Here is a 19,135-nt window from a genome sequence, read left to right on the forward strand (position 1 = left end):
CGATGGACAAATGCCCAGGTTATGCAAAAGCAAATACAATAAATGACATCCGGTTAGAAAACGCTTTCTCCATCACGGCACGTGTTGTGAACATTCACAGACGTTAATGTGTTCCATCATATCTATGATGTTTATGTGATGTTCATAACCCGTACTTTGACAACCCCAGCTTGCTCTCTCCCCACTCTGTATGTGTCATGAGGAGAGGCCACTGGACGATCTGGTCCCAGTGGAAGCACCATTAACACTTACATTCCAGCGCCTTGGGCAGCGTTCTAGTTGTTACGCTACTTCTCCCTCATAATGAGAGTAGCCACACCCCCTCAGTGCATTGCAACTGTTTTGGTTTCCTCGCTTCCTGGTCCCGCTCGGTTCCAGCATCCTCTTTGGATTTCCAGCTCTCCTGCCTGTTCGGCATATGACCGCCCCTCTGACCTTTTTTCCTTCCTTCCCCCTTTGAATTCCAATTCTGTTCTTACTTTCTCCGTTCCTACTTCCAGTGCCCTTTCCCCCGCTTTGGGTTATTTTTTTCTCTGGCTGTTCCTGCTACCTCCACTCTCAGCCACCATCTGGCTGCTCTCTGCCGGTGGCTCTTACTTTTCTTTCTGTCTCCGCCGTTTACGGCTCCTACTTGTTGCTTTTCTTTCTTTTCCTTACTTTGGCATTTCCTCACGAGATGTAGTCCAAGCTAATCTCTGTGCCTATATCTGCACAGCTCAGAGAGTATTTTTGGAACGGTGGGTTCTTTCATAATAACTTTCTCTAAGTTCTCACTTGGATATGCTGTTTGCTTTACTCTTTTGTGGTTGTTATCTTACTACTACGTTGCTATTACCTTCTGCCCTTACTCATTCCGCTGTTGGTCCGCTGGCGCCCTTCTGCCCAAACTCATTCTGGTACAGTTCTGCTGGTACCCTGATTTCTCCAACTATAAGTATACACCTCATGCTCTCTGGACATCTCTTCTTATGAACTTACCTACAGAGCCCTTTGGTCTGTGACTCACGCTCCATCATCAAGGAAAGGATCCTCTCTACCTGCCAGGAAAGAAGAACAGAGACTTCCTTTCTCCCAAATCTGCTTTGAAGATCTTCAGGTTTTTTTTGTGCCACTGGCTTTTTCCCCTCTTTGGGCTGTGCAGGGGATCTGCCATTTTTCCCAGAACAGACCCTATCTCTTCTCTAAAAAGGAACTCCATCTAGGACAACTGTGGAACCTCCTGGATCTGATTTATCCTCCTGTGAATCCGACACCAAAGCACAGGTGAGCTCCACTGTTGACAGAATGGAGTAGCACCCCCCACCCCTGAGACTGTGGGTAGGGGGGACGGAAAGGGTTAATTTCTCTGTTCATTGTGCTCTGGGCCATTAGCTCTTCATTAGTCATAACGGCAGCTGGAGCTCGTGGCTGTCTGCCTCTTTAGCAAGTTTCAGCTGCAGCCATGCATTCTGGCTCTGGTGGTATTGAAGTACTGCAGCAGTTTCCAAGCAACATATGTGGATAAAACATACAACATGCAGCTTCAATTGAGCCATTTGAATCATAGGCTTGTCTTAGAAAGGACACGTGTTCAGATTTCATGTTTAGCAGGACAACCAGACACTGACGACTTCTGTGTGGTTTCCAGAATTGTTTAATGCGTGCTTGTTCTGCAGTTGCAACTAGTCAGTGAAACTCGCAATTAACTTTACTGATCATTTACCAAGTGGTTTTATATTGGGCTTCTGAGCCTAACAATTCAAATCCCAGCTTAAGCTGTATTTTCCAGATATAGTGAACAGCTGCTTCATTTCACCTATAGCCAATGTTAAGTTTAAAACAAAGACCCGACTTTTCACTTGCTTTATTAGGACAATTGGGTCTCATGTGTATACCCTGCAGCAAGTCCTTAGTGTTTGGCAATAACACTATGCATTCCGCCACTTGCAACCAAAGTCATAGACTAGAAAAAACAAAAATACAAGTCCCAGAAAGCATGGCGCCCTCAACTGAAAACTCAGAACTGGCTGAACGTAAGATATTCATGTGACTTGAGGCCTGGGCACTTAGCCGCAGTGATTAAGATTAAATGCTTCCTGTGATAGACTTGAAAAATGATAAGGCAGCAAAGTTTTCACATTGGAAACAAATATACTGCTCGTTTGAACACACAAAGGTAATTTTACAATTCCACTATTAAAATGGAAGAACACGTGCAAAAGAAACCAATAACATGCAACGCAATACAGTTTTGTTGAAAGTATGGCGACTTGTGACAACTGTCATTACTGACAAAGAGCTCACGGTGCTACACATATGCAAACTCAAAATTAGAACAGAACCTCTCTATGCAACGTCTAGCAATGGCTGACAATGTTCTAAGGCGAGTGGGGTGAGACGTTTTCCTGCCAGGCATTATTTGAGGATTTCCAGATTTCTTTGGGGGGTCGGGGGGTGCAAGAGAAAGGAGACACTCTAAGCTAGAGATAAAGGCACTCAATGAGCCTCTTTTGCATGCACGCCGCTATGGCAATGACTGGCCAAAAGTTTGCTTTACGCAGCATGCTACTGTTAGCTATACGCGATCACTCAGCATGGCACCATGCTCCCAGTGAGACCAACTGCCCCTAAATGATCACAGAGGCGCTAAATTTGGCAATTATCAAACCAGCGTTAATGTCGATAATTGCATCTCCCTTGGGGCTTCAATACATGCCAATGTACGATCATTGGGGAGAAAGTGACCATTCCGGATTCCGTGCCAAGTAAAGCTGGTGCATAGCAGCGCACAGCATTGTACCTTTGCCAATCTGGCCCCTGGTCCTTATCGAATTGAACCCCCCATCCCCCTTGGACCATGTTTGTCCCTTTTAGCAGCAGCTGCTCTAACCAAACTTCTTGATACCTGCTGCCTAGCAGGCTGTGGTATAGGGGGCTCCTCCACCAGACTGCCAGAGGCCATAGGCTCTAGTCTAGGCTGCTGAACCCCGGACCCTATCCTATTAATATCTCGCAATCCCACCACCAATTTCGTGAGGTTGCCCACAGCAGCAGTTAATTTCTTTAATTCAGCAAAGATCCGCTGTACACTATCGAGGGAGGTTGTATCAACCATATTAGCATCACTACCACTGGCCTGCCCCTGTCCTACCCAGTAGGACCCCGATTTACCCCAAACTGTTGACTCTGCAAACTAAAATTGCACTCCTCAGTCTTACTTATAGAATGGCAAATCTATTACAAATTGGGATAGAAGATGAGATTACAAATAACTCTTCGTTACTTTCAGAGACATTACTTGGTGCCGGTAATCTACTTGAGGCAGGGTTGGGGGAAAACAACAGGTACTTCTACTGTTGGGGAGACTGAAATCACCTCCCAGGTACGTTCATACCAGGGTTCACGTCGGGCAACAACATGCACCCCCTCTGTCTGCAATTCAATTACACTACTTACTGTTAGTCTTTCCACGCCCCTTGCACCAACGGGGATGCAATAGCTTTTACCCCTCTTTTGTCCCTTCAGCTTATCTATTTCATGTACATCCAGTTCCTCAACAGCTTTTCCCTTAAGTCTCCTTCGACCTTCTTGCTGGTTCCTCAACACCCCCAAACTCCCCCCACCCTAGCCCACCCGTTTATGGGAACATCTGGCTCTGTACTAACTTTATCCAAGGGGATAACTGCCACACAATTAGAAGCTACTCATTTTCGTGCCTTTTCCACCATCAATGTCATGTAAAAGATTCCTAGTCCTGAAATTAGAACATTTACTTGTTGGATTGGTTCAAAAATGTTAAGTACCTTTTTTGGTGCCTTACTAGGGGAGGTACTAGAGTTTGCTTTTTTTAGCCATCTTCGTTAGCACCCTAGACTCGAAAGAATAACAGCACTAAAATACTAAAAGTGCATGGTCCTCTGTTGTGCAATGTGTGTTGTGCAAAGTGCAATCTTCCATTAGTATAGCGAAAGTGCATAGAATAATAATTTAAAATACAAATATCAACAAGCAAACAATGATACCTCAGTTACACTCTCGAACTAAACTATGGTACAAACATGTTAAAATGAATACCTTATAAAAACACAAATCCAGTGGTGCAACCCATATACATCAAAGTACAAAATTATATCAAGTTAAAAAACCAAGTCCTAGAAAGAAGGTTTTCCAGGGACGAAGCACGCTCAATTGCTATAGAGGGCTGCCTTAGTCCATCTCCCTATCCTCGCTCCCACGGATATAAAATCACTGCCATCAAAAAAAGTGTTTGAATACGTAACCAGGATCCATTAATAGCCACCTCCAGGTGGTAGGGAGGGATGTCACAGCAAACTAGGGTAGATCAGCTTCCCTTATTTTCCCTGCTTGCCTCACAAGCTTCTGTGACTCTTAACCCTGTCACCTCTCATACACTTAAAGGCTCAAGTTCCTTTCAAAAAGGCCCCAGTGCAGTCCAAATAGTCTATGTTCTCATACTGTTGGAAGGCACAGCCAACCAAGCACAGATTGACATAGTCAAGTGCAATGATGGTAAAGCAGGTGAGCAGGACGAATATGCAAGTTCAAAGTCCGCTTACCATTGTGGTGCCTAGGAATTCTCCCATGACTGGCAACGATAAGTCACACCCAACAGCACTAAACAGCCAGCAGATAGTTAACAGCCACACACTTTGCAAGCCATGGGCTTCGTCACTGCAGATCTGCTAGCCACTTATGCACAGGGGGGTGTGGGTTTCAACAACCACTTGTCTGGATCTCCTCAGGGGGGTCACTGCTTTGCTCCCCACACAGCCAGCAGCAGTTAACAACTGCACCCTTTGTAAGTTTTCATCTCTTTACTCCAAATCAAGGCTAAATATTATGGCACATCTAATAAGGCTGGCAAATTACTAGCCTCCTATCTAAAACGCAAACAAGAGAAATCGATTATTACGTCTATTACAAACTCAGCTAGGTGATGGGTCACAGACAAAAATAAGATTATTAAAGACTTTGATTTCAATTGAGACCTTTACACCTCTGATCTTTCCATAAAAGTATGTGAAATAAATCAGTATTTGGCCAAACATACTAAAAATACTTAATCAACCAGTTGATCAGACCCCCTGAGATGAGCCCATTAGCTTACAAGAGGCTAAAAAAGCCATCACTGACATTAAATTGAGTATAGCCCCTGGTCCTGATGGGTTTTCAATTGATTTCTTTAAAACGTTTTCAGAATCACTTTCCCCAAACCTCTTGAATTATATGAACACTTCTTTACTCAAGGTGAGAGCTTTGATCCCTGTGGTGAAGCTCTATTAATTGTCTTGCCCAAACTGTGTTATAGACCCTTAACTAGATAAAAATGATCACCCAAGCATATTCTGCTAGAATCTTAGCCACCAGATTCACTCAATTTTTACATAGACTTACACATAATGACTAAGCAGGATTTATAAAAGGTTGATACTCCTCTTGTAATACAAGGATCCTTTTCAAAGTCCTTTCCCGCGTCCAAAAATCAATTGATCCAAAGATCCTACTTACTCTTGACACTGAGAAAGATTTTGACCTTATATTTATGCTTAACTGATAGACATGGCACTGATTTAGTTCTACCTTTATTAGATTTTTTGTAATCCTTTAATCCACCCCCCCTACACTTATTTAATAATACTCTGTCACCATATTTTCCTATTACAAGATATTGTTTATTTTAAGCCTAGAACCAATACTACTAAATATTAGAAAAAATGAAAGCATACCTGATATACTTTTCGGTAATAATGTATTTAGGTAATAATGTATTTAAATTATAGGCATATGCTGATGACATTTAACTTTATTTATCTAATCCAACTAAATCTATTCCTAATCCAATTAGCCCAATAAATCACTTCTCACATGTTTCTAATTACAAATTCAATTATGACAAATCTGAATTTGTACCCCTTACCTTTGTTTGCTCTCTTTCTAATATACTCATTTATGGGATGATACAGTGTCCTTCATGAATTAAATACCTTTGCATTCATGTACCAAAGCACTTAGATAGAACTATTGCCCTTAATACCTCACACATTCTTAATACAATTAAATAATTAATTACTGGATGGGCTCCCTTATTCTTAACTTTGTGGGGTCTTCTTGATTCCATCAACATGACATGTAGTTCTATTATTTCATATATTATTTCAATGATCCCAGTATCATTTCCTTCTCAGTTTTTTAATAAACTTGATAGTTTACTATTCAAATTCCTATGGAGCAACAAAACCACAAAAACTGCGTAAACAAACTTAAACTATCTAAAAATGACAGAGGGGTTACATTTCTTGACTTCAGCACATATCATAAAGCCTTCATTTTGCATCAAATTTTCATTTTCCTATGTAATGAGAACCATTGGAATGAAACCCCCACTTGGGTTAAGATAGAAACACATTGGATTGCCCCATTATCCCTCTCCCATTTTCTTTAAACCTCCTCATGGCTGAATATCTAAAAATTCCCTCCTTTACATCTTTTTAAAATCACCTTGAACAAACTTCTTCATACTCCATATGACCTAGCCGATATTGACAATATATATCTCTGGTTCAATAAATATTGATGATGAAACTCAATTCTATAGTTTTTCGATGATGGTACTAATGGCATGCACAAAATTAAACATGTGTTTAACAATTATATTGATTGCTGCTCCTTTTCCCCAAATAGGGTTTAGAACTATATCTTCCGATTATACCTTCTACCATCCTCTTATTGGATTTATCACTAAGGCCTTACCCAACGTTTCACAAAGACTTCCCCCCAAATTTATTTAATTAATAATAATTATTGAACTAAAGTCACTAAAGTATATTCTATCTTAAATTAAATATAGGATAGAAATGTATTTAATACTAATATTATTAAAGATTGGGAAACTCATTTGTGCCAAGAAATTGGAAGCATCATCAGACTACATTTGTGGTGGCCAATCTAACCCAAGGTTCGAAATTGAGGGGAGCTGGGAGCTATTTAGCTCCTGCCTGTAGCCCAGAAGACTTTGATTAACTTGACACCAACAGTTACCAGGAGCTACTTTTGGCTCCCAAAGCCAGCTGATGCTGAACAAACATACCTATGTGACAATAACTTTGTGAATTTGGAATGATCTATGAACAAGCAATCCAAATCATCTATATGAAATTTAATGCATAAGAGGGCAATAAAAATGGAAACAATGGTAAATGTGCATCTTATGCAAAAGTTAGATTTGCAAATAACTTTGGACTAGCTTCTCGTTCTCCACTGGTAGCTCCTGCTCATTGGTTAATGCGAGATATCCAAGAACTGGCTTTAGCTCCTGCTTGCACAATCTTAATTATGATCTCTATAAACCCAATGCAATTTTTTTATTGTACATTATGCATTTACCTAACCCCTCTAAGAATTTCCAAACTATCTACTAATACTCCCAATCTCTGCTGGTCTTGCCAAACCCCAAATTAGTTTTTTTTTTTTATTCCAATTGTGCTGACTTTTTGGCAGAAAATGTGGGTTTCTTTGCAAACGATTATTACGTTTAATGAACACCTGACCTTGGGTAAACGAATGATTGGTACCATTGACAAGTGACAATCCCATGAACACAATATCCTCCCCAAATTTACTTAATCTATTTATTTATATTGGTCTTCATCTAATCTCATCTAACTTGAAATATGTGGACAAACTGTCATGCTTACACTAATAATGTTTCACTTATACTCCTTAAAAATGGGATTTATTTACTTGTTACCTTAATAATAGATTATAAATGTCACTCTTAATTGCATTGTTACTTCCTGTACATCGTGTTTAGCTTGATCCCACCTCTTTCCTATGACTTCTTGTTAGTCGTGTCTGTCTAAACTGCCCATTCTTATAACAAATACATTTTTTTAATTTTATCATCACTCAAATTCGATGCTGAACAGTGGTTTATCAAATGTCTTTGTTTTGCAAATATTGCTATTTTATTCTTCATACATCTGTAACAGAATGTATCCTTCGTAATTGTTAATAAAAATAATTTAAAAAACTAAAAACAGAAAAAGTGCAATTGCTCAAGAAGTGTAGGTTTCATAAGGTACATCTTTATAGATGTGCGATTTAGGGTGACTCAGTACAAGCAATTGAAAGGTCCTTTGGCTACATTAGAGGCTTGAGAAATACCTGAACAGTACAAATGGACAGATGCCAGGTATAGTGTGTAGGAAGTGTCATTTGTGGGCTAACAATTTGGACAACTGACACCAAGTTCAAACTGGCAACGAAATCCTAATCCTGCTGCACACCAACAGAACAATTCAAAACAATGATATAGAGGACATCTGGACCCACATTGACACACCTTTGTTTTCCCCAACCCTAAAGCAAGGCAGACATAAAATGATGCACATGTTCACAAGCAACACCAGCTCAGTGACTACTAACAACTCAGTATGTTATTCTACATCCCTAAGGGGGTACACATTCAGATGCGAAATTGATAACACCAATAATGTCACACGACATCCCTAATGTGGTACGCATACAGATGGAAACATGTAGCTCATAGATAAGATGGAACTCCATTTATTTTGCAACTCAACCTCGCCTCACTGATGACACTGAACAAGCCAGAAACACGTAAATGGGGTTGATGTGGGTACTCTTGTTCAAAGGAGAATTGCTTGGCATTTTAGTGCTGGACTATCCTTGTGAGCATTACTACACTGATAATTAAATTATTATTTCTTCTCAGGTTTAGCACAGATATCTAATATGTGATTGTAGATCCTCTTGAGTGGCCTTACTCTGATAGAGCAGGTTATTTGTCTTTGATCAATCTCAGCAGGAGAGCACTCAGTTTTGGCAACCAGATGATCCATCTATACTTTCCTTCCCACCACCACCCCATGTTAGAGCTCGAGAAAATAATGTTCAGCTCTAGTCAAGAAATAGCTGCATTAAAATCTCAAGTCTAATAAGCCACACCCGTAAATATAAAGCAACTATCTGCAATATATAGTAAAGTCCTACTACATGCCCTTAGAGCAATGAATAGAAATGGGACAATAATTACTTTTAGTAAGAAATAATGATAAAGCCTTGAACACTTGGAAAGCTCACTACTTGACAACTATGACAAAAGCTGACATAGATCAAAACCTACTCATGGACAACCCAGAGCGCAGATAAAATGATGGCAATGCGACTAGGGTTTATTATGGGACCAATGTAATAAATACAAGGCATTTAAAAATGGTAATTTCACAATGAAACCATTACAGCAAATCATGAAATATATTTTGGCATTCCCAGATCATAAATATCGCAAAACCTTATACGATTGTGCTTTGACCTATGGCCTACTAAGGCTCTACTAGCCTCATGGGCAAAACATCTGACTCAATACAACTGCAGATTTTGTGAATCCAACTCCTCATTTGAAACCTTAGAACATCCATTGGTTGAAAGCGTGAGTTTGGTCACAGCGAGAAAAGAATATTTTTGTACATTTTTCCACAAATTTAGATTACTATCCACCAAGAAAATGTGGAATATGATATTTAATGCAAACCAAGTATCAATGAAGATAGCAAAACTATATTTCCTCCTACAGCTAAACTTATAAGGGGAGTTGATTCTGAAGACTGTCCAAATAATAAAATGTTTATAAGGTATCATAACACCACACTTATAACCATCAGTAAGTAAGCTCTTGACACCATTTGTGCCTGATAATCCTTTTATTAAGAACTTAAGACCAAGAAAATGCCTTAATTTTCAGTTAGGAAGTAGTAAAATATATGACTTCCATAAGTGTGCCTTAGAATGATATAACGGTCCTTATTTATTTTACCTCTCTTACTGTATGTTGTGAACACGGCTTTGTAATCTTTTTTATCCACAACTCATATTGTATTGTTGATCCAAATAACAGAATATGTTTCTTCTAAACTCATTGTCTTGTCATTAGAAATAATTGAACCTAAGTGCAAAGCATGTCTTTTAATGTAAATGGTGAATTGTCAACAATTGACTTAGTAGCAAATGTATAAACTACTTCCTTACTGATATTTTATTGTTGATCTTTTTAAAGAATGTAAATGGAAAATGTCAAAGTTTTATATTTGAAAGGTTATTTACAAGCAAAACAAATAAAGAATATAAATAAAATAATTACAATAAGTCATACATCAGCGTAGAACACAACAGATGTACTCAATGACAACCATGATGCTAGAAAAAGACATCAACAACGTGAAATATGAAAAGAATTTAAGAACATACAGAACATTGAAGTGGCTGTGCTAAAGTGCGAATAATAGTCAAAGCATAACAATATAGATATCACAGATTTGTATGCTAGTACATAACCCGAGCGCCTGTGGCTTTGGGGTTTATTTGTTATATTTAGAAATGGGACAATGGTTTCTTATAACCTAAGACACATGACACTGATTGCAGGTATAGCCCATATTTTGATGGCAAACCACCTTGATTATCAATATTGAAGATAAATGGAATGCTCATCCACATAAGACACGTATCTAGCAGTCACCCCACAGCACAATCGCACTGCAGGAGCGCACACACACACACACACACACACACACACACACACACACACACACACTGGCAGCCATTTTCCAACAAGTCACAACATGTATTCTATACCATAGCAGGGACATGACTAGGGTAGATGAGAGAACAGTCATTTGCTAGAAAAAACAACAGCAGAATTATGGAATCCAACAACAGAGCAAACACATGATATGAAACAGTTCTGGTAGTGCAGGGGATTTTATCTTTTGCCCCACAGATATTTAAAGACCATATTAAGTTATTACCTGGGAAAACAAACAGATGGGCGCTTGAGGCCACAACACCAAAGCTGTTTTCAGCGATACATTTAAATAGACCGGAATCTTCTGGATAGGCTTCCGTAATTACTAATGTGCAGACTTCCTCTGAAATAAAAACGTATCATACATTATGCAGTTTTTAATATCTTAACTTTAAAACAAGCAAAAAGCAACAATTGGAATCCATCAAAATAATAAGCAACTCATGGTAGTTTTCCTTTGTTAAATGTGGGATTTAAAATATTTCTGTAGCCCAAAGAGAAATAATTGGCCTAGTGCCTGTAATTTATTTTCGTCTTAATATGCCACCCAAAACTAAAGTTCATGTTGTACGTTTAGGTGTCGTACAATGCTGCTAGTCGGATCAAGGCCACTGTTTCCAGTTCAGCATGTACAAATCCCAAGTGCCTGACATATGTAAAACGTAATGATTGTATTTATTGTGCTTATGGCAAGCCAGCCATTTTCTTAAAGACTGAGGCTTAAAACTAGGCTAGCCTCCATTATAGGTTTAAACACTATTGGAGTTAGATGGGCTCATGAACTTCTAAGTGACATGCAAAGAAAGATAGAGACACAATCCATTCAGGCCCATCCAAAATATCCTAAATGATAATTGGGCACTTTATTAGAAGCTGAACACCTCATAAAAATAGCTATTAAGTGTTGCAAAAAAAGCTGCCATCCCTTTGCCCAATAGATGTTTTGTATTCAAAATGTACTGTAAGAGGATTCAATTCAACACTACAGCTAAGTCAATGCCTAGTCTGGGATACTGAATGGAAACCCTTATTGATATATCTTTATGTCCAGTTCATGAGTTCTGGATGACTACCCCTATATAACACCCCTCTCTTGGAATCCCCCTGACCCCAATGAGCCAAGAAGTAGTTCTGTTTTGCAAGTTAAAAGGTTTATTTGAGAATTTAAACAATATATATATATATATGTTCAAAATGCTGCCATTCTCATGCCAGAAAGTTTGAGCTGCACTCTCCACAGTGTTGGTGAGGCACCAATCAAATCCAAATTGGAAAAAATGTTTACGTCCAAGTCCACACTTCGTTTTCCAAAATAACCTTCCTTTATTTTTTAACAGGGAAAATTGTAATCTTCACCAAACACATGGTAATCCTTTAAAATTCAAACGACCAAAATACATGGGTCCTCCCAAGTGCAACAAATAATTTGCTGAGGCGTTCACGCGTTCCGCGGCCAACTCGCCGCTTGTTCACAACAGTTTGCCTCATTGTCAGCCAAACATTTAAAAGAGGAAACATGAAAGAGAGACTACCCACACAGTTTGGATATAAACACAAAAAAGGGACTTATTGCTAAAGTTGATTCGAACACACAGTTTATATGTCGGCCATATTGGCCCTGTGTTTTTCCCGAATACCCAGCAATTGCCACCTTTTGCATATGCCATTTCGTGATCTATATGGTACAAAATTTCAATCCATTTCTAAATACACATGGCATATTGTAGATAAACGTGGGTACCTTCGAGTTTTATTTGTCTTTTGCAATATTTCGTGGGAGTTGAGGCATAGTTTGTCTATTATGTCTAAAAACAGAGGCTGAACAAATGTCTGTAAGACAGTTTTTCTTATTTACGGGTTGGCTAACTATATCATGCGGAAACAAATAACCAAACCCCCATATATTTGGGCGATTGTTTTTTGCTGAATAAAGTGCTTAGTGCATTAGCAGCAGTGTTCTGAAATTATTGGGATGCTTAGTGCTCCTTAACGTCTCTTTATTATCCAGTTAATACCGGGCAACCCTTAAAGAACATAAGGTGTATAGTGCCAACAACCTAAAACCATAGAATTATACCTTCTCTCGGATCAATCCGATTTTTTCTTACAAGTGCATTGTGCTTAAACAGCAAAGGATTGTCTTTGATTCATCATTATGACTCAGTCTCGTTTCTTCCAATGACTGAATGCTTATAAAGTGCATAGTGCGCGACATTGTCATCATAGTGCCATCCCTATCTCAGAAGGCCCTCAACGTTATTAAGCTCCCATACTCCCTATCTTCTACTGCATGAAGCCCAATTCATTACATGTTTTATATGGTCCCTTGTTGTGACCCCTCTTTCCGAAACCTATTGTATATTATATGTTAGGCATTAGTGCAAAAATAAGAAACAATCACCTAAAAAGCATTATAAAATTAAAAACTATTAAAACCATCACTCAATTAAAACATTTTTAGAATTAATACTCTTCTAATTACTACATCTACGTTTGCTCTTGCTGACATTTTAGTTCTAATGTTGGGGAGTCAGAAGTTTACTCAGGAGAAAAAAAGGGGGGGGGGGGAAACTCTATAATGCATTAGCTCTAAACATTATACGCCTCTTCACTTGTAGTGTGATGGTAAAACATGGGAGTTTATCAGAAATCTAATTTAGCACCCCAGAAAAGTATACAACTCTTCATCGATGTTGTGTCCGTTAGGTTGTTTACTTTCGAAATCTAGGATGCAACGAGTTTCTTTTTGTCTTAGGAGTTTCTCTTTGTCTCCTCCTCTGGGACCCATTTCTATTTTGTGTATTCCAAAGAAACCCAATTGATCAATGTTGCTTTGATGACAGTCAGAAAAGTGTTTGGCCATGGGGTAATTGGCATCCTTATGCAGGATTGCACGCACATGTTGTTGGATGCGAATTTTCAGCTTACATTTTGTGCTGCCAATATACCATTTCTGGCAAGGGCACGTTAACACATACACCACATGGTCTGATTCGCATGTTATCCATTGTGTGATCCATGTTTTTTGATCTGTTATCGGATGTATGAATGTTTCGCAGTTTGTTGCATACCTACAGATGTTACATCTTGTGCATTTATGAAACCCCTTCTTTTTTACAGTTAGCCAATTAATTTGTCTTTTGGATTCGTCTTTGGACATGAAGCTCTGGACCAGAATATCTTTAAAAGATCTGTTTCTCCTGAAACTTATCTGTGGGTGTTTATGAAGACTTTTGGCGAGGTCTGGGTCAGCTAAGAGAATGTTCCAGTATTTTTGCAAGATGTGTCTTATAGATTTGGCTTCGCTGTCAAAAGTGAGGATGATTCTCGTGTTATTCTTCTCTTCTTCTGTTTTTTCTTTTTTGCTATGACTACTTGTTAGTAGAGTTTGTCTTTCTAGTTGTCTAGCTTTCAGAAAAGCCCTTTCTATGACTTGTTTAGGATACATTTGACGTTGAAAACCAGCTGCTGTGATTTTACTCTCTCTGTCATATACTTCTAAGGTGGTATTGTTCCTTCTGAGTCGTACAAATTCCCCATAGGGGACACTCCAGATCAAACTCTTGGGGTGTCCACTTTGTGCGTGTAATGGGGTATTGGAACCCACTTTTTTTCTATGTAGTTCACATGTGATTTTGTTGTTCACTATTCTTACATTCACGTCTAGGAAGGTAATAAATGTCCTGCTGTGGGTTTCGGTGAATCTTAGATTTTTAGAATTTTCATTCAGTCTTTCAACAAAATCCAACCAACCTTTTGCAGTACCTTTCCAGATTATGAACAAGTCGTCAATGTATCTAAGCCATAAGACCACATTCTGAGTAAATTCCTGATTCGTCTCTGCCCAGACCTCTTGTTCCTCCCATGCTCCCATCATCAAATTGGCGTACGAGGGAGCGAAAGTTGTGCCCATTGCGGTTCCTTGCACTTGTCTGAAGAATTCATCATTAAAGAGGAAGACATTGTTCGTCAAACAAAGATTGATCATTTCCATCACCATCTTAGTATGCTCCAGAAAATTTAATGATTTTGAGTTCAAATAGTGTTGACACGCTTTTTTGCCATCCTCATGTCCGATGGATGTGTATAATGAAACCACATCCATCGTCGCTATAAGGTACTCCTTCTCCCAAGGAATGTCTTCAATTTTACAAAGAAAATCTTTGGTGTCTTTGATATATGACGGGAGGGCGGAGACAAATGGAAACAGTACTTCATCTATATACTTGGACACATTTTCCAATGCAGATCCTATAAGACAGACTATAGGTCTGCCTGGGGGTTTCTTCAAATTTTTATGAATTTTTGGAAGAAAGTATATAGTTGGTGTTATTGCATGCCTGATCCACAGAAATTTTGCTGTGTCTTCGGATATTATGCCTCTTTCTTCCCATTTGTCCAAAAATGTTTTCACCGTCTTTTCCAACTCTGCCATAGGATTGGCCTTTAGTTTAGTGTAGCAGCTTATATCGTTTAATTGCTTATATGCCTCTTTGATGTAATCATCTCTATTCAGTAAGACTATGTTGCGCCCTTTATCCGATGGTTTAATTATACAATTGCTTAGCTCCTGAAGTTCTTGCAGTGCTTGTCTCTCATTCGGAGTTAGATATATATATATATATCACACTTTATAATAAATTAATAATTGAATATCACACTTAATCTGAGCAGTAATCAATAATGGATAGTCCGGCACTAGCACACTTCTTTATAATCAATGATGAGTGGTTATAGGATGGATACGATAGCAACAATACTTTTATGGTTTCAAATGGATGCAATGTGGAATGAAATGCAGTACAGAAAATAACTTGATAGGATTTCAGCAAAAGACAATGTAATCACTTTCTTGGACAATTCACCCCCCCCTTAATGCAATGTAAGGAGATGAATAGAATGGGACTCAGTTCTTAGGAATGCAATCAAATAGAATTCAGTTCAATTCCCCCCCAGCAGCTTATACAACAGATAGGAGTTTTGAAACACAGACCCAAGTGCTTTGAATATGGTGACAATGCAGTGAGAAATATGCTGAAAATGCTTTTAATTCCCTTCAGGAGGTTCAGGGTGAGTGGTATCTAGTTAATATTAGTCCAGGCTCACTCTAGCAATGATTCAGGGATGGTTCTTAAGAGGCAAATGAAATTTAGTAGTTCAGGCAAAAGCAGCTATCTTTTTACAAGTAAAGAAATCGGGCCAAATCGCAAATCGAGGCAAAATTTGCGGGTGCGAGAATCGTGATTACGGAGAAAGTATAAGGAGTAGGAAGTCGGTTCTAGGCTCGTTGAAAAGCTGAGATTCTAAGCTTTCAGAGGAAAGTTAAACCAAGTAGCCCAAACGGTTGCAGAGATACGGACGATTAAATAAAGGTAGTTTTTCGGATTTGAAATTTTAAAAGTTCAAAGCGACAGGTTACAGCTTGCAGCTAGAAAATGACAGGTGACAGCTTTGCAAATGACAAGTGACAAGAGGCAGTTCTGGTTAGATTAAAATAGTTTGGATTAGATTATTTTAACTAAGAGATTGGTTCTGCACAGTTCTGCTAGGTACTCACAATATATTTTAAAATAGGCCTCGCCACGGATCTGGTCAGGTTTTAGACTGGACTCCGGTTCTGGTCTCGGCACTTCACAGTGATCTCGGTCAGCTCTCTGGTTCTGCTAACAGCGGTCTGGGTCAGCTCTGCTCTGCTGACAGCAGTCTGGGTCAGCTCTGCTCTGCTGGTCTAGCCTCTCTGGATTCTGGATACTGCTCTGCTTTCTAGGTACTACAGGTTCTGGAGATTGATGGATTTGAAGTCTGGATCTCTGGATGTGAAGTCGTCGATCAGCATGCTCCGCAGCAAATGGAATTGAATGTCCTCTCTAACTTCCAGTGGCTCTTTTTATGTCTTTTGAAAGTGGGTGTGTGTGCAGCATCACTAGCCAGCCCCTCTTTCAACTTGTCATTGGCCCAATTCTCCCCTCTCCCATGATTGGGGAAGGAACTGTGAGTCAGAGTGATGCTGTAGGTTTTATGGGTCAGAGGATCCTCCCCTGGTCAGTTTGCCCACAAATCTATATTTGATCAAAATACACATTTCTCAAATACATAGTGGTTTGTCATTGCATGTACATATTACCTTTCACATGAGGTAGTCTCTGTCCCAAATCTGCTCTTCCTGAGGGCTTGCATTCAGAAACGGCAACATTTTCGATTTTAGTGGGTTATGCAACCTTGGTTCTTCATTAAAAATTATACACATATACACGGCCTGTCCATACATACTCCAGTAAATTCCCATGTCTCTAGCTTAAACACAGAGTCTGTAGTATCCATAAATAGCGGGGTTTTGCCCCAGAACATCACACAAATTCCCAACGCATCTTAAAACGTGCACAGAAAATTCACAAGAATTATGGTATCATTTAAATAATTTTGACAAGTCCGCACCATGAGTTATACATCTTTCTTAGAATCATATTCTGGCCAACAGGGGTGTGTCTTTTCAGGTCACATGTTGTAGAAACCAGTTTATCCAGTTTCCGCCAAGCTCAGAGACCCTGCCCCTCCCAGCTTCTGCCAAGAGGAAGCTATTTTACGGCCACTCTAATAAACCATCTGCCTGGGCCCAGGACAGGCCTTTGTTCAACTCCCTGTAGCTGCTCCACCCCTAATCTAATCAGAGAGGTGACAACTCCTTTTGGCAAGGGGAAGAGTGGCTGAGCAGGCTTTAACTCCTGTGGGGGTAGATGTCAGGCAGAATTCAGTTTCATTAAGCCAGGTTTCAGATAAAATGTCATTTTTTTGTTCCCCAGTTTAAGTCAAGACAATTTTTACATATGCAGCTAGAATGCTGATTCTAAGTTCAAAACTATGACATTTCAACAGTGACAAACTATGTGACACTCAAAGTAGGTCACTCAGTTAATTTAAACATTTTCGATTTTTGGTAGTTTTAAATCCAGTTTCAGTTAGGCTGCTGCAGACCTGCAGAGCTCAGCCAGTCTTGTTATGAACATTGTTTTGGGGCTCTTCAACTTCCCAGATTTAGTATGCACACATACTTCATTCTGCCAGATGTCCGCTTGTGTTCAGTGAGATTTTTGGATGTGTTGCAATGTTTGAAAATAGGCATTTTGAGCTGGCATTCAGAGAAACAAAAGGTGATTTTAAAGTGCGGTTTTTCCTTTGGCACACATTTCACTCATGGCACCCCGGCCCATCCTGCTCGCACTGGTGGGTGGCAAGTTAGGCAACCATTTTAGTGTGCACAAACTGCGTGGTTCTCCTAGATTCTGGCGCACATGTGGGCTTTTTGGCCATCTTGGATTTTCTAAGCCCACAGCACCAAATGTTGCAGCATGATAGCTCAAACGTGGGTCAGCACACCCAACAAAGTCCCCCACATGACTGCCCTTTGAATTTGAGTCGATGGAGAGTCGGGTGCACAAGGGTTTTGACCCACGCACTGGTCTGTCCGCATAATCTTCTTCCAATTCTGCAAATGGCACAGTTCAGCATCTTTTCCTCCTTCCGGTACTGATCGATCGGTTCTCCTCGCCGGTCCTGATGGGAATATTGGGCGGTACCCTGGGCCCCTCGGATCGTCCTCCCAGTCTCCGGATCGTCCTCCTGGGCCAGTCTCCAGGTTTTCTTTCTCCTAGGATGACAAAGGAAGAGCGGCAATACCTATTCATAGACATTTTTCCCCCACCATTGATATAGTGGGGTGGCATATAAATTTATAGTCAAAACATATGAACATGCACATTTCTTTTTGCATTCAAAAACGAAAACACCCACATTGAGAAACTCAGAATTTGATAGGCGATATGTAGGATATTTAAAGTTAGATCTGAATTAATCTGAGACAGTACCCTCTAGGATTCCAGAGGATTCCTCCAGTTGCTGCAAAGTGTGCCTGGGATGGCAACACTTCAACTGGTTAATGTGGACCCACTTGTCTTCCCCCTCTGCCAAACCGCCTTTGGGGATGCGGCTCTTGTAGGCCACAGGGGAGATCTTGTCTATAATCTCAAAGGGTCCCTTCCATGTAGGCAAAAATTTTCGCTGTTTGGCCTGGTTCCTTTGGAAATTGTATAAATAGACCCGGTCCCCCACCTGATATTCCTTCCTGGAAGTTTTCAGGTCATAGTGGGTCTTCATACTCTCAGCTGATCTTTCTAGATTCCGCTGAGCATAGGCAAAAGCATGTTGAAGGTGTTTCCTTAAGTTCTCCACATACTCATGAGTTGTGGAGGCATTTATCAATGTTTGCTCTTGGGTTCTGTAGAGCAAATGCTGAGGAAGCACCATCTTGCGTCCAGTCATCAACTCAAATGGTGACATTTTGGTTGCAGATGAAAGGGTAGATCTGATGGCCATTAGGACCAGAGGTAATCGGATATCCCAACTTGTCCCAGAATCTGCCACAAACTTCTTTAATATGCTCACAATGGTTCGGTTGTATCTCTCCACTGCTCCAGAAGAAGCTGGCCTGTAAGCAATGTGTAGCTTCCTTTTAACCCCCAGAATCTCCCACATCTT

The 19,135-nt window shown here is 39.8% G+C and overlaps 1 protein-coding gene across 5 annotated transcripts in view; it reads right to left on the reverse strand.

The window, feature by feature from the left end:
• The window catches only part of MYOT (myotilin), a 546,673-nt gene that overhangs the window by 244,363 nt on the left and 283,175 nt on the right, over positions 1-19,135 (reverse strand). For all 5 annotated transcript variants that reach the window (XM_069652618.1, XM_069652622.1, XM_069652620.1 and 2 more), the window contains one exon: positions 10,827-10,946. In XM_069652618.1, the coding sequence (XP_069508719.1) occupies positions 10,827-10,946 (120 nt within the window). The remainder of the gene's footprint in view (positions 1-10,826; positions 10,947-19,135) is intronic.

This window comes from Ambystoma mexicanum, chromosome 3p (genome assembly GCF_040938575.1).
Source record: "Ambystoma mexicanum isolate Mex_15411 chromosome 3p, UKY_AmexF1_1, whole genome shotgun sequence".
NCBI classification, from domain to species: Eukaryota; Metazoa; Chordata; class Amphibia; order Caudata; family Ambystomatidae; genus Ambystoma; species Ambystoma mexicanum.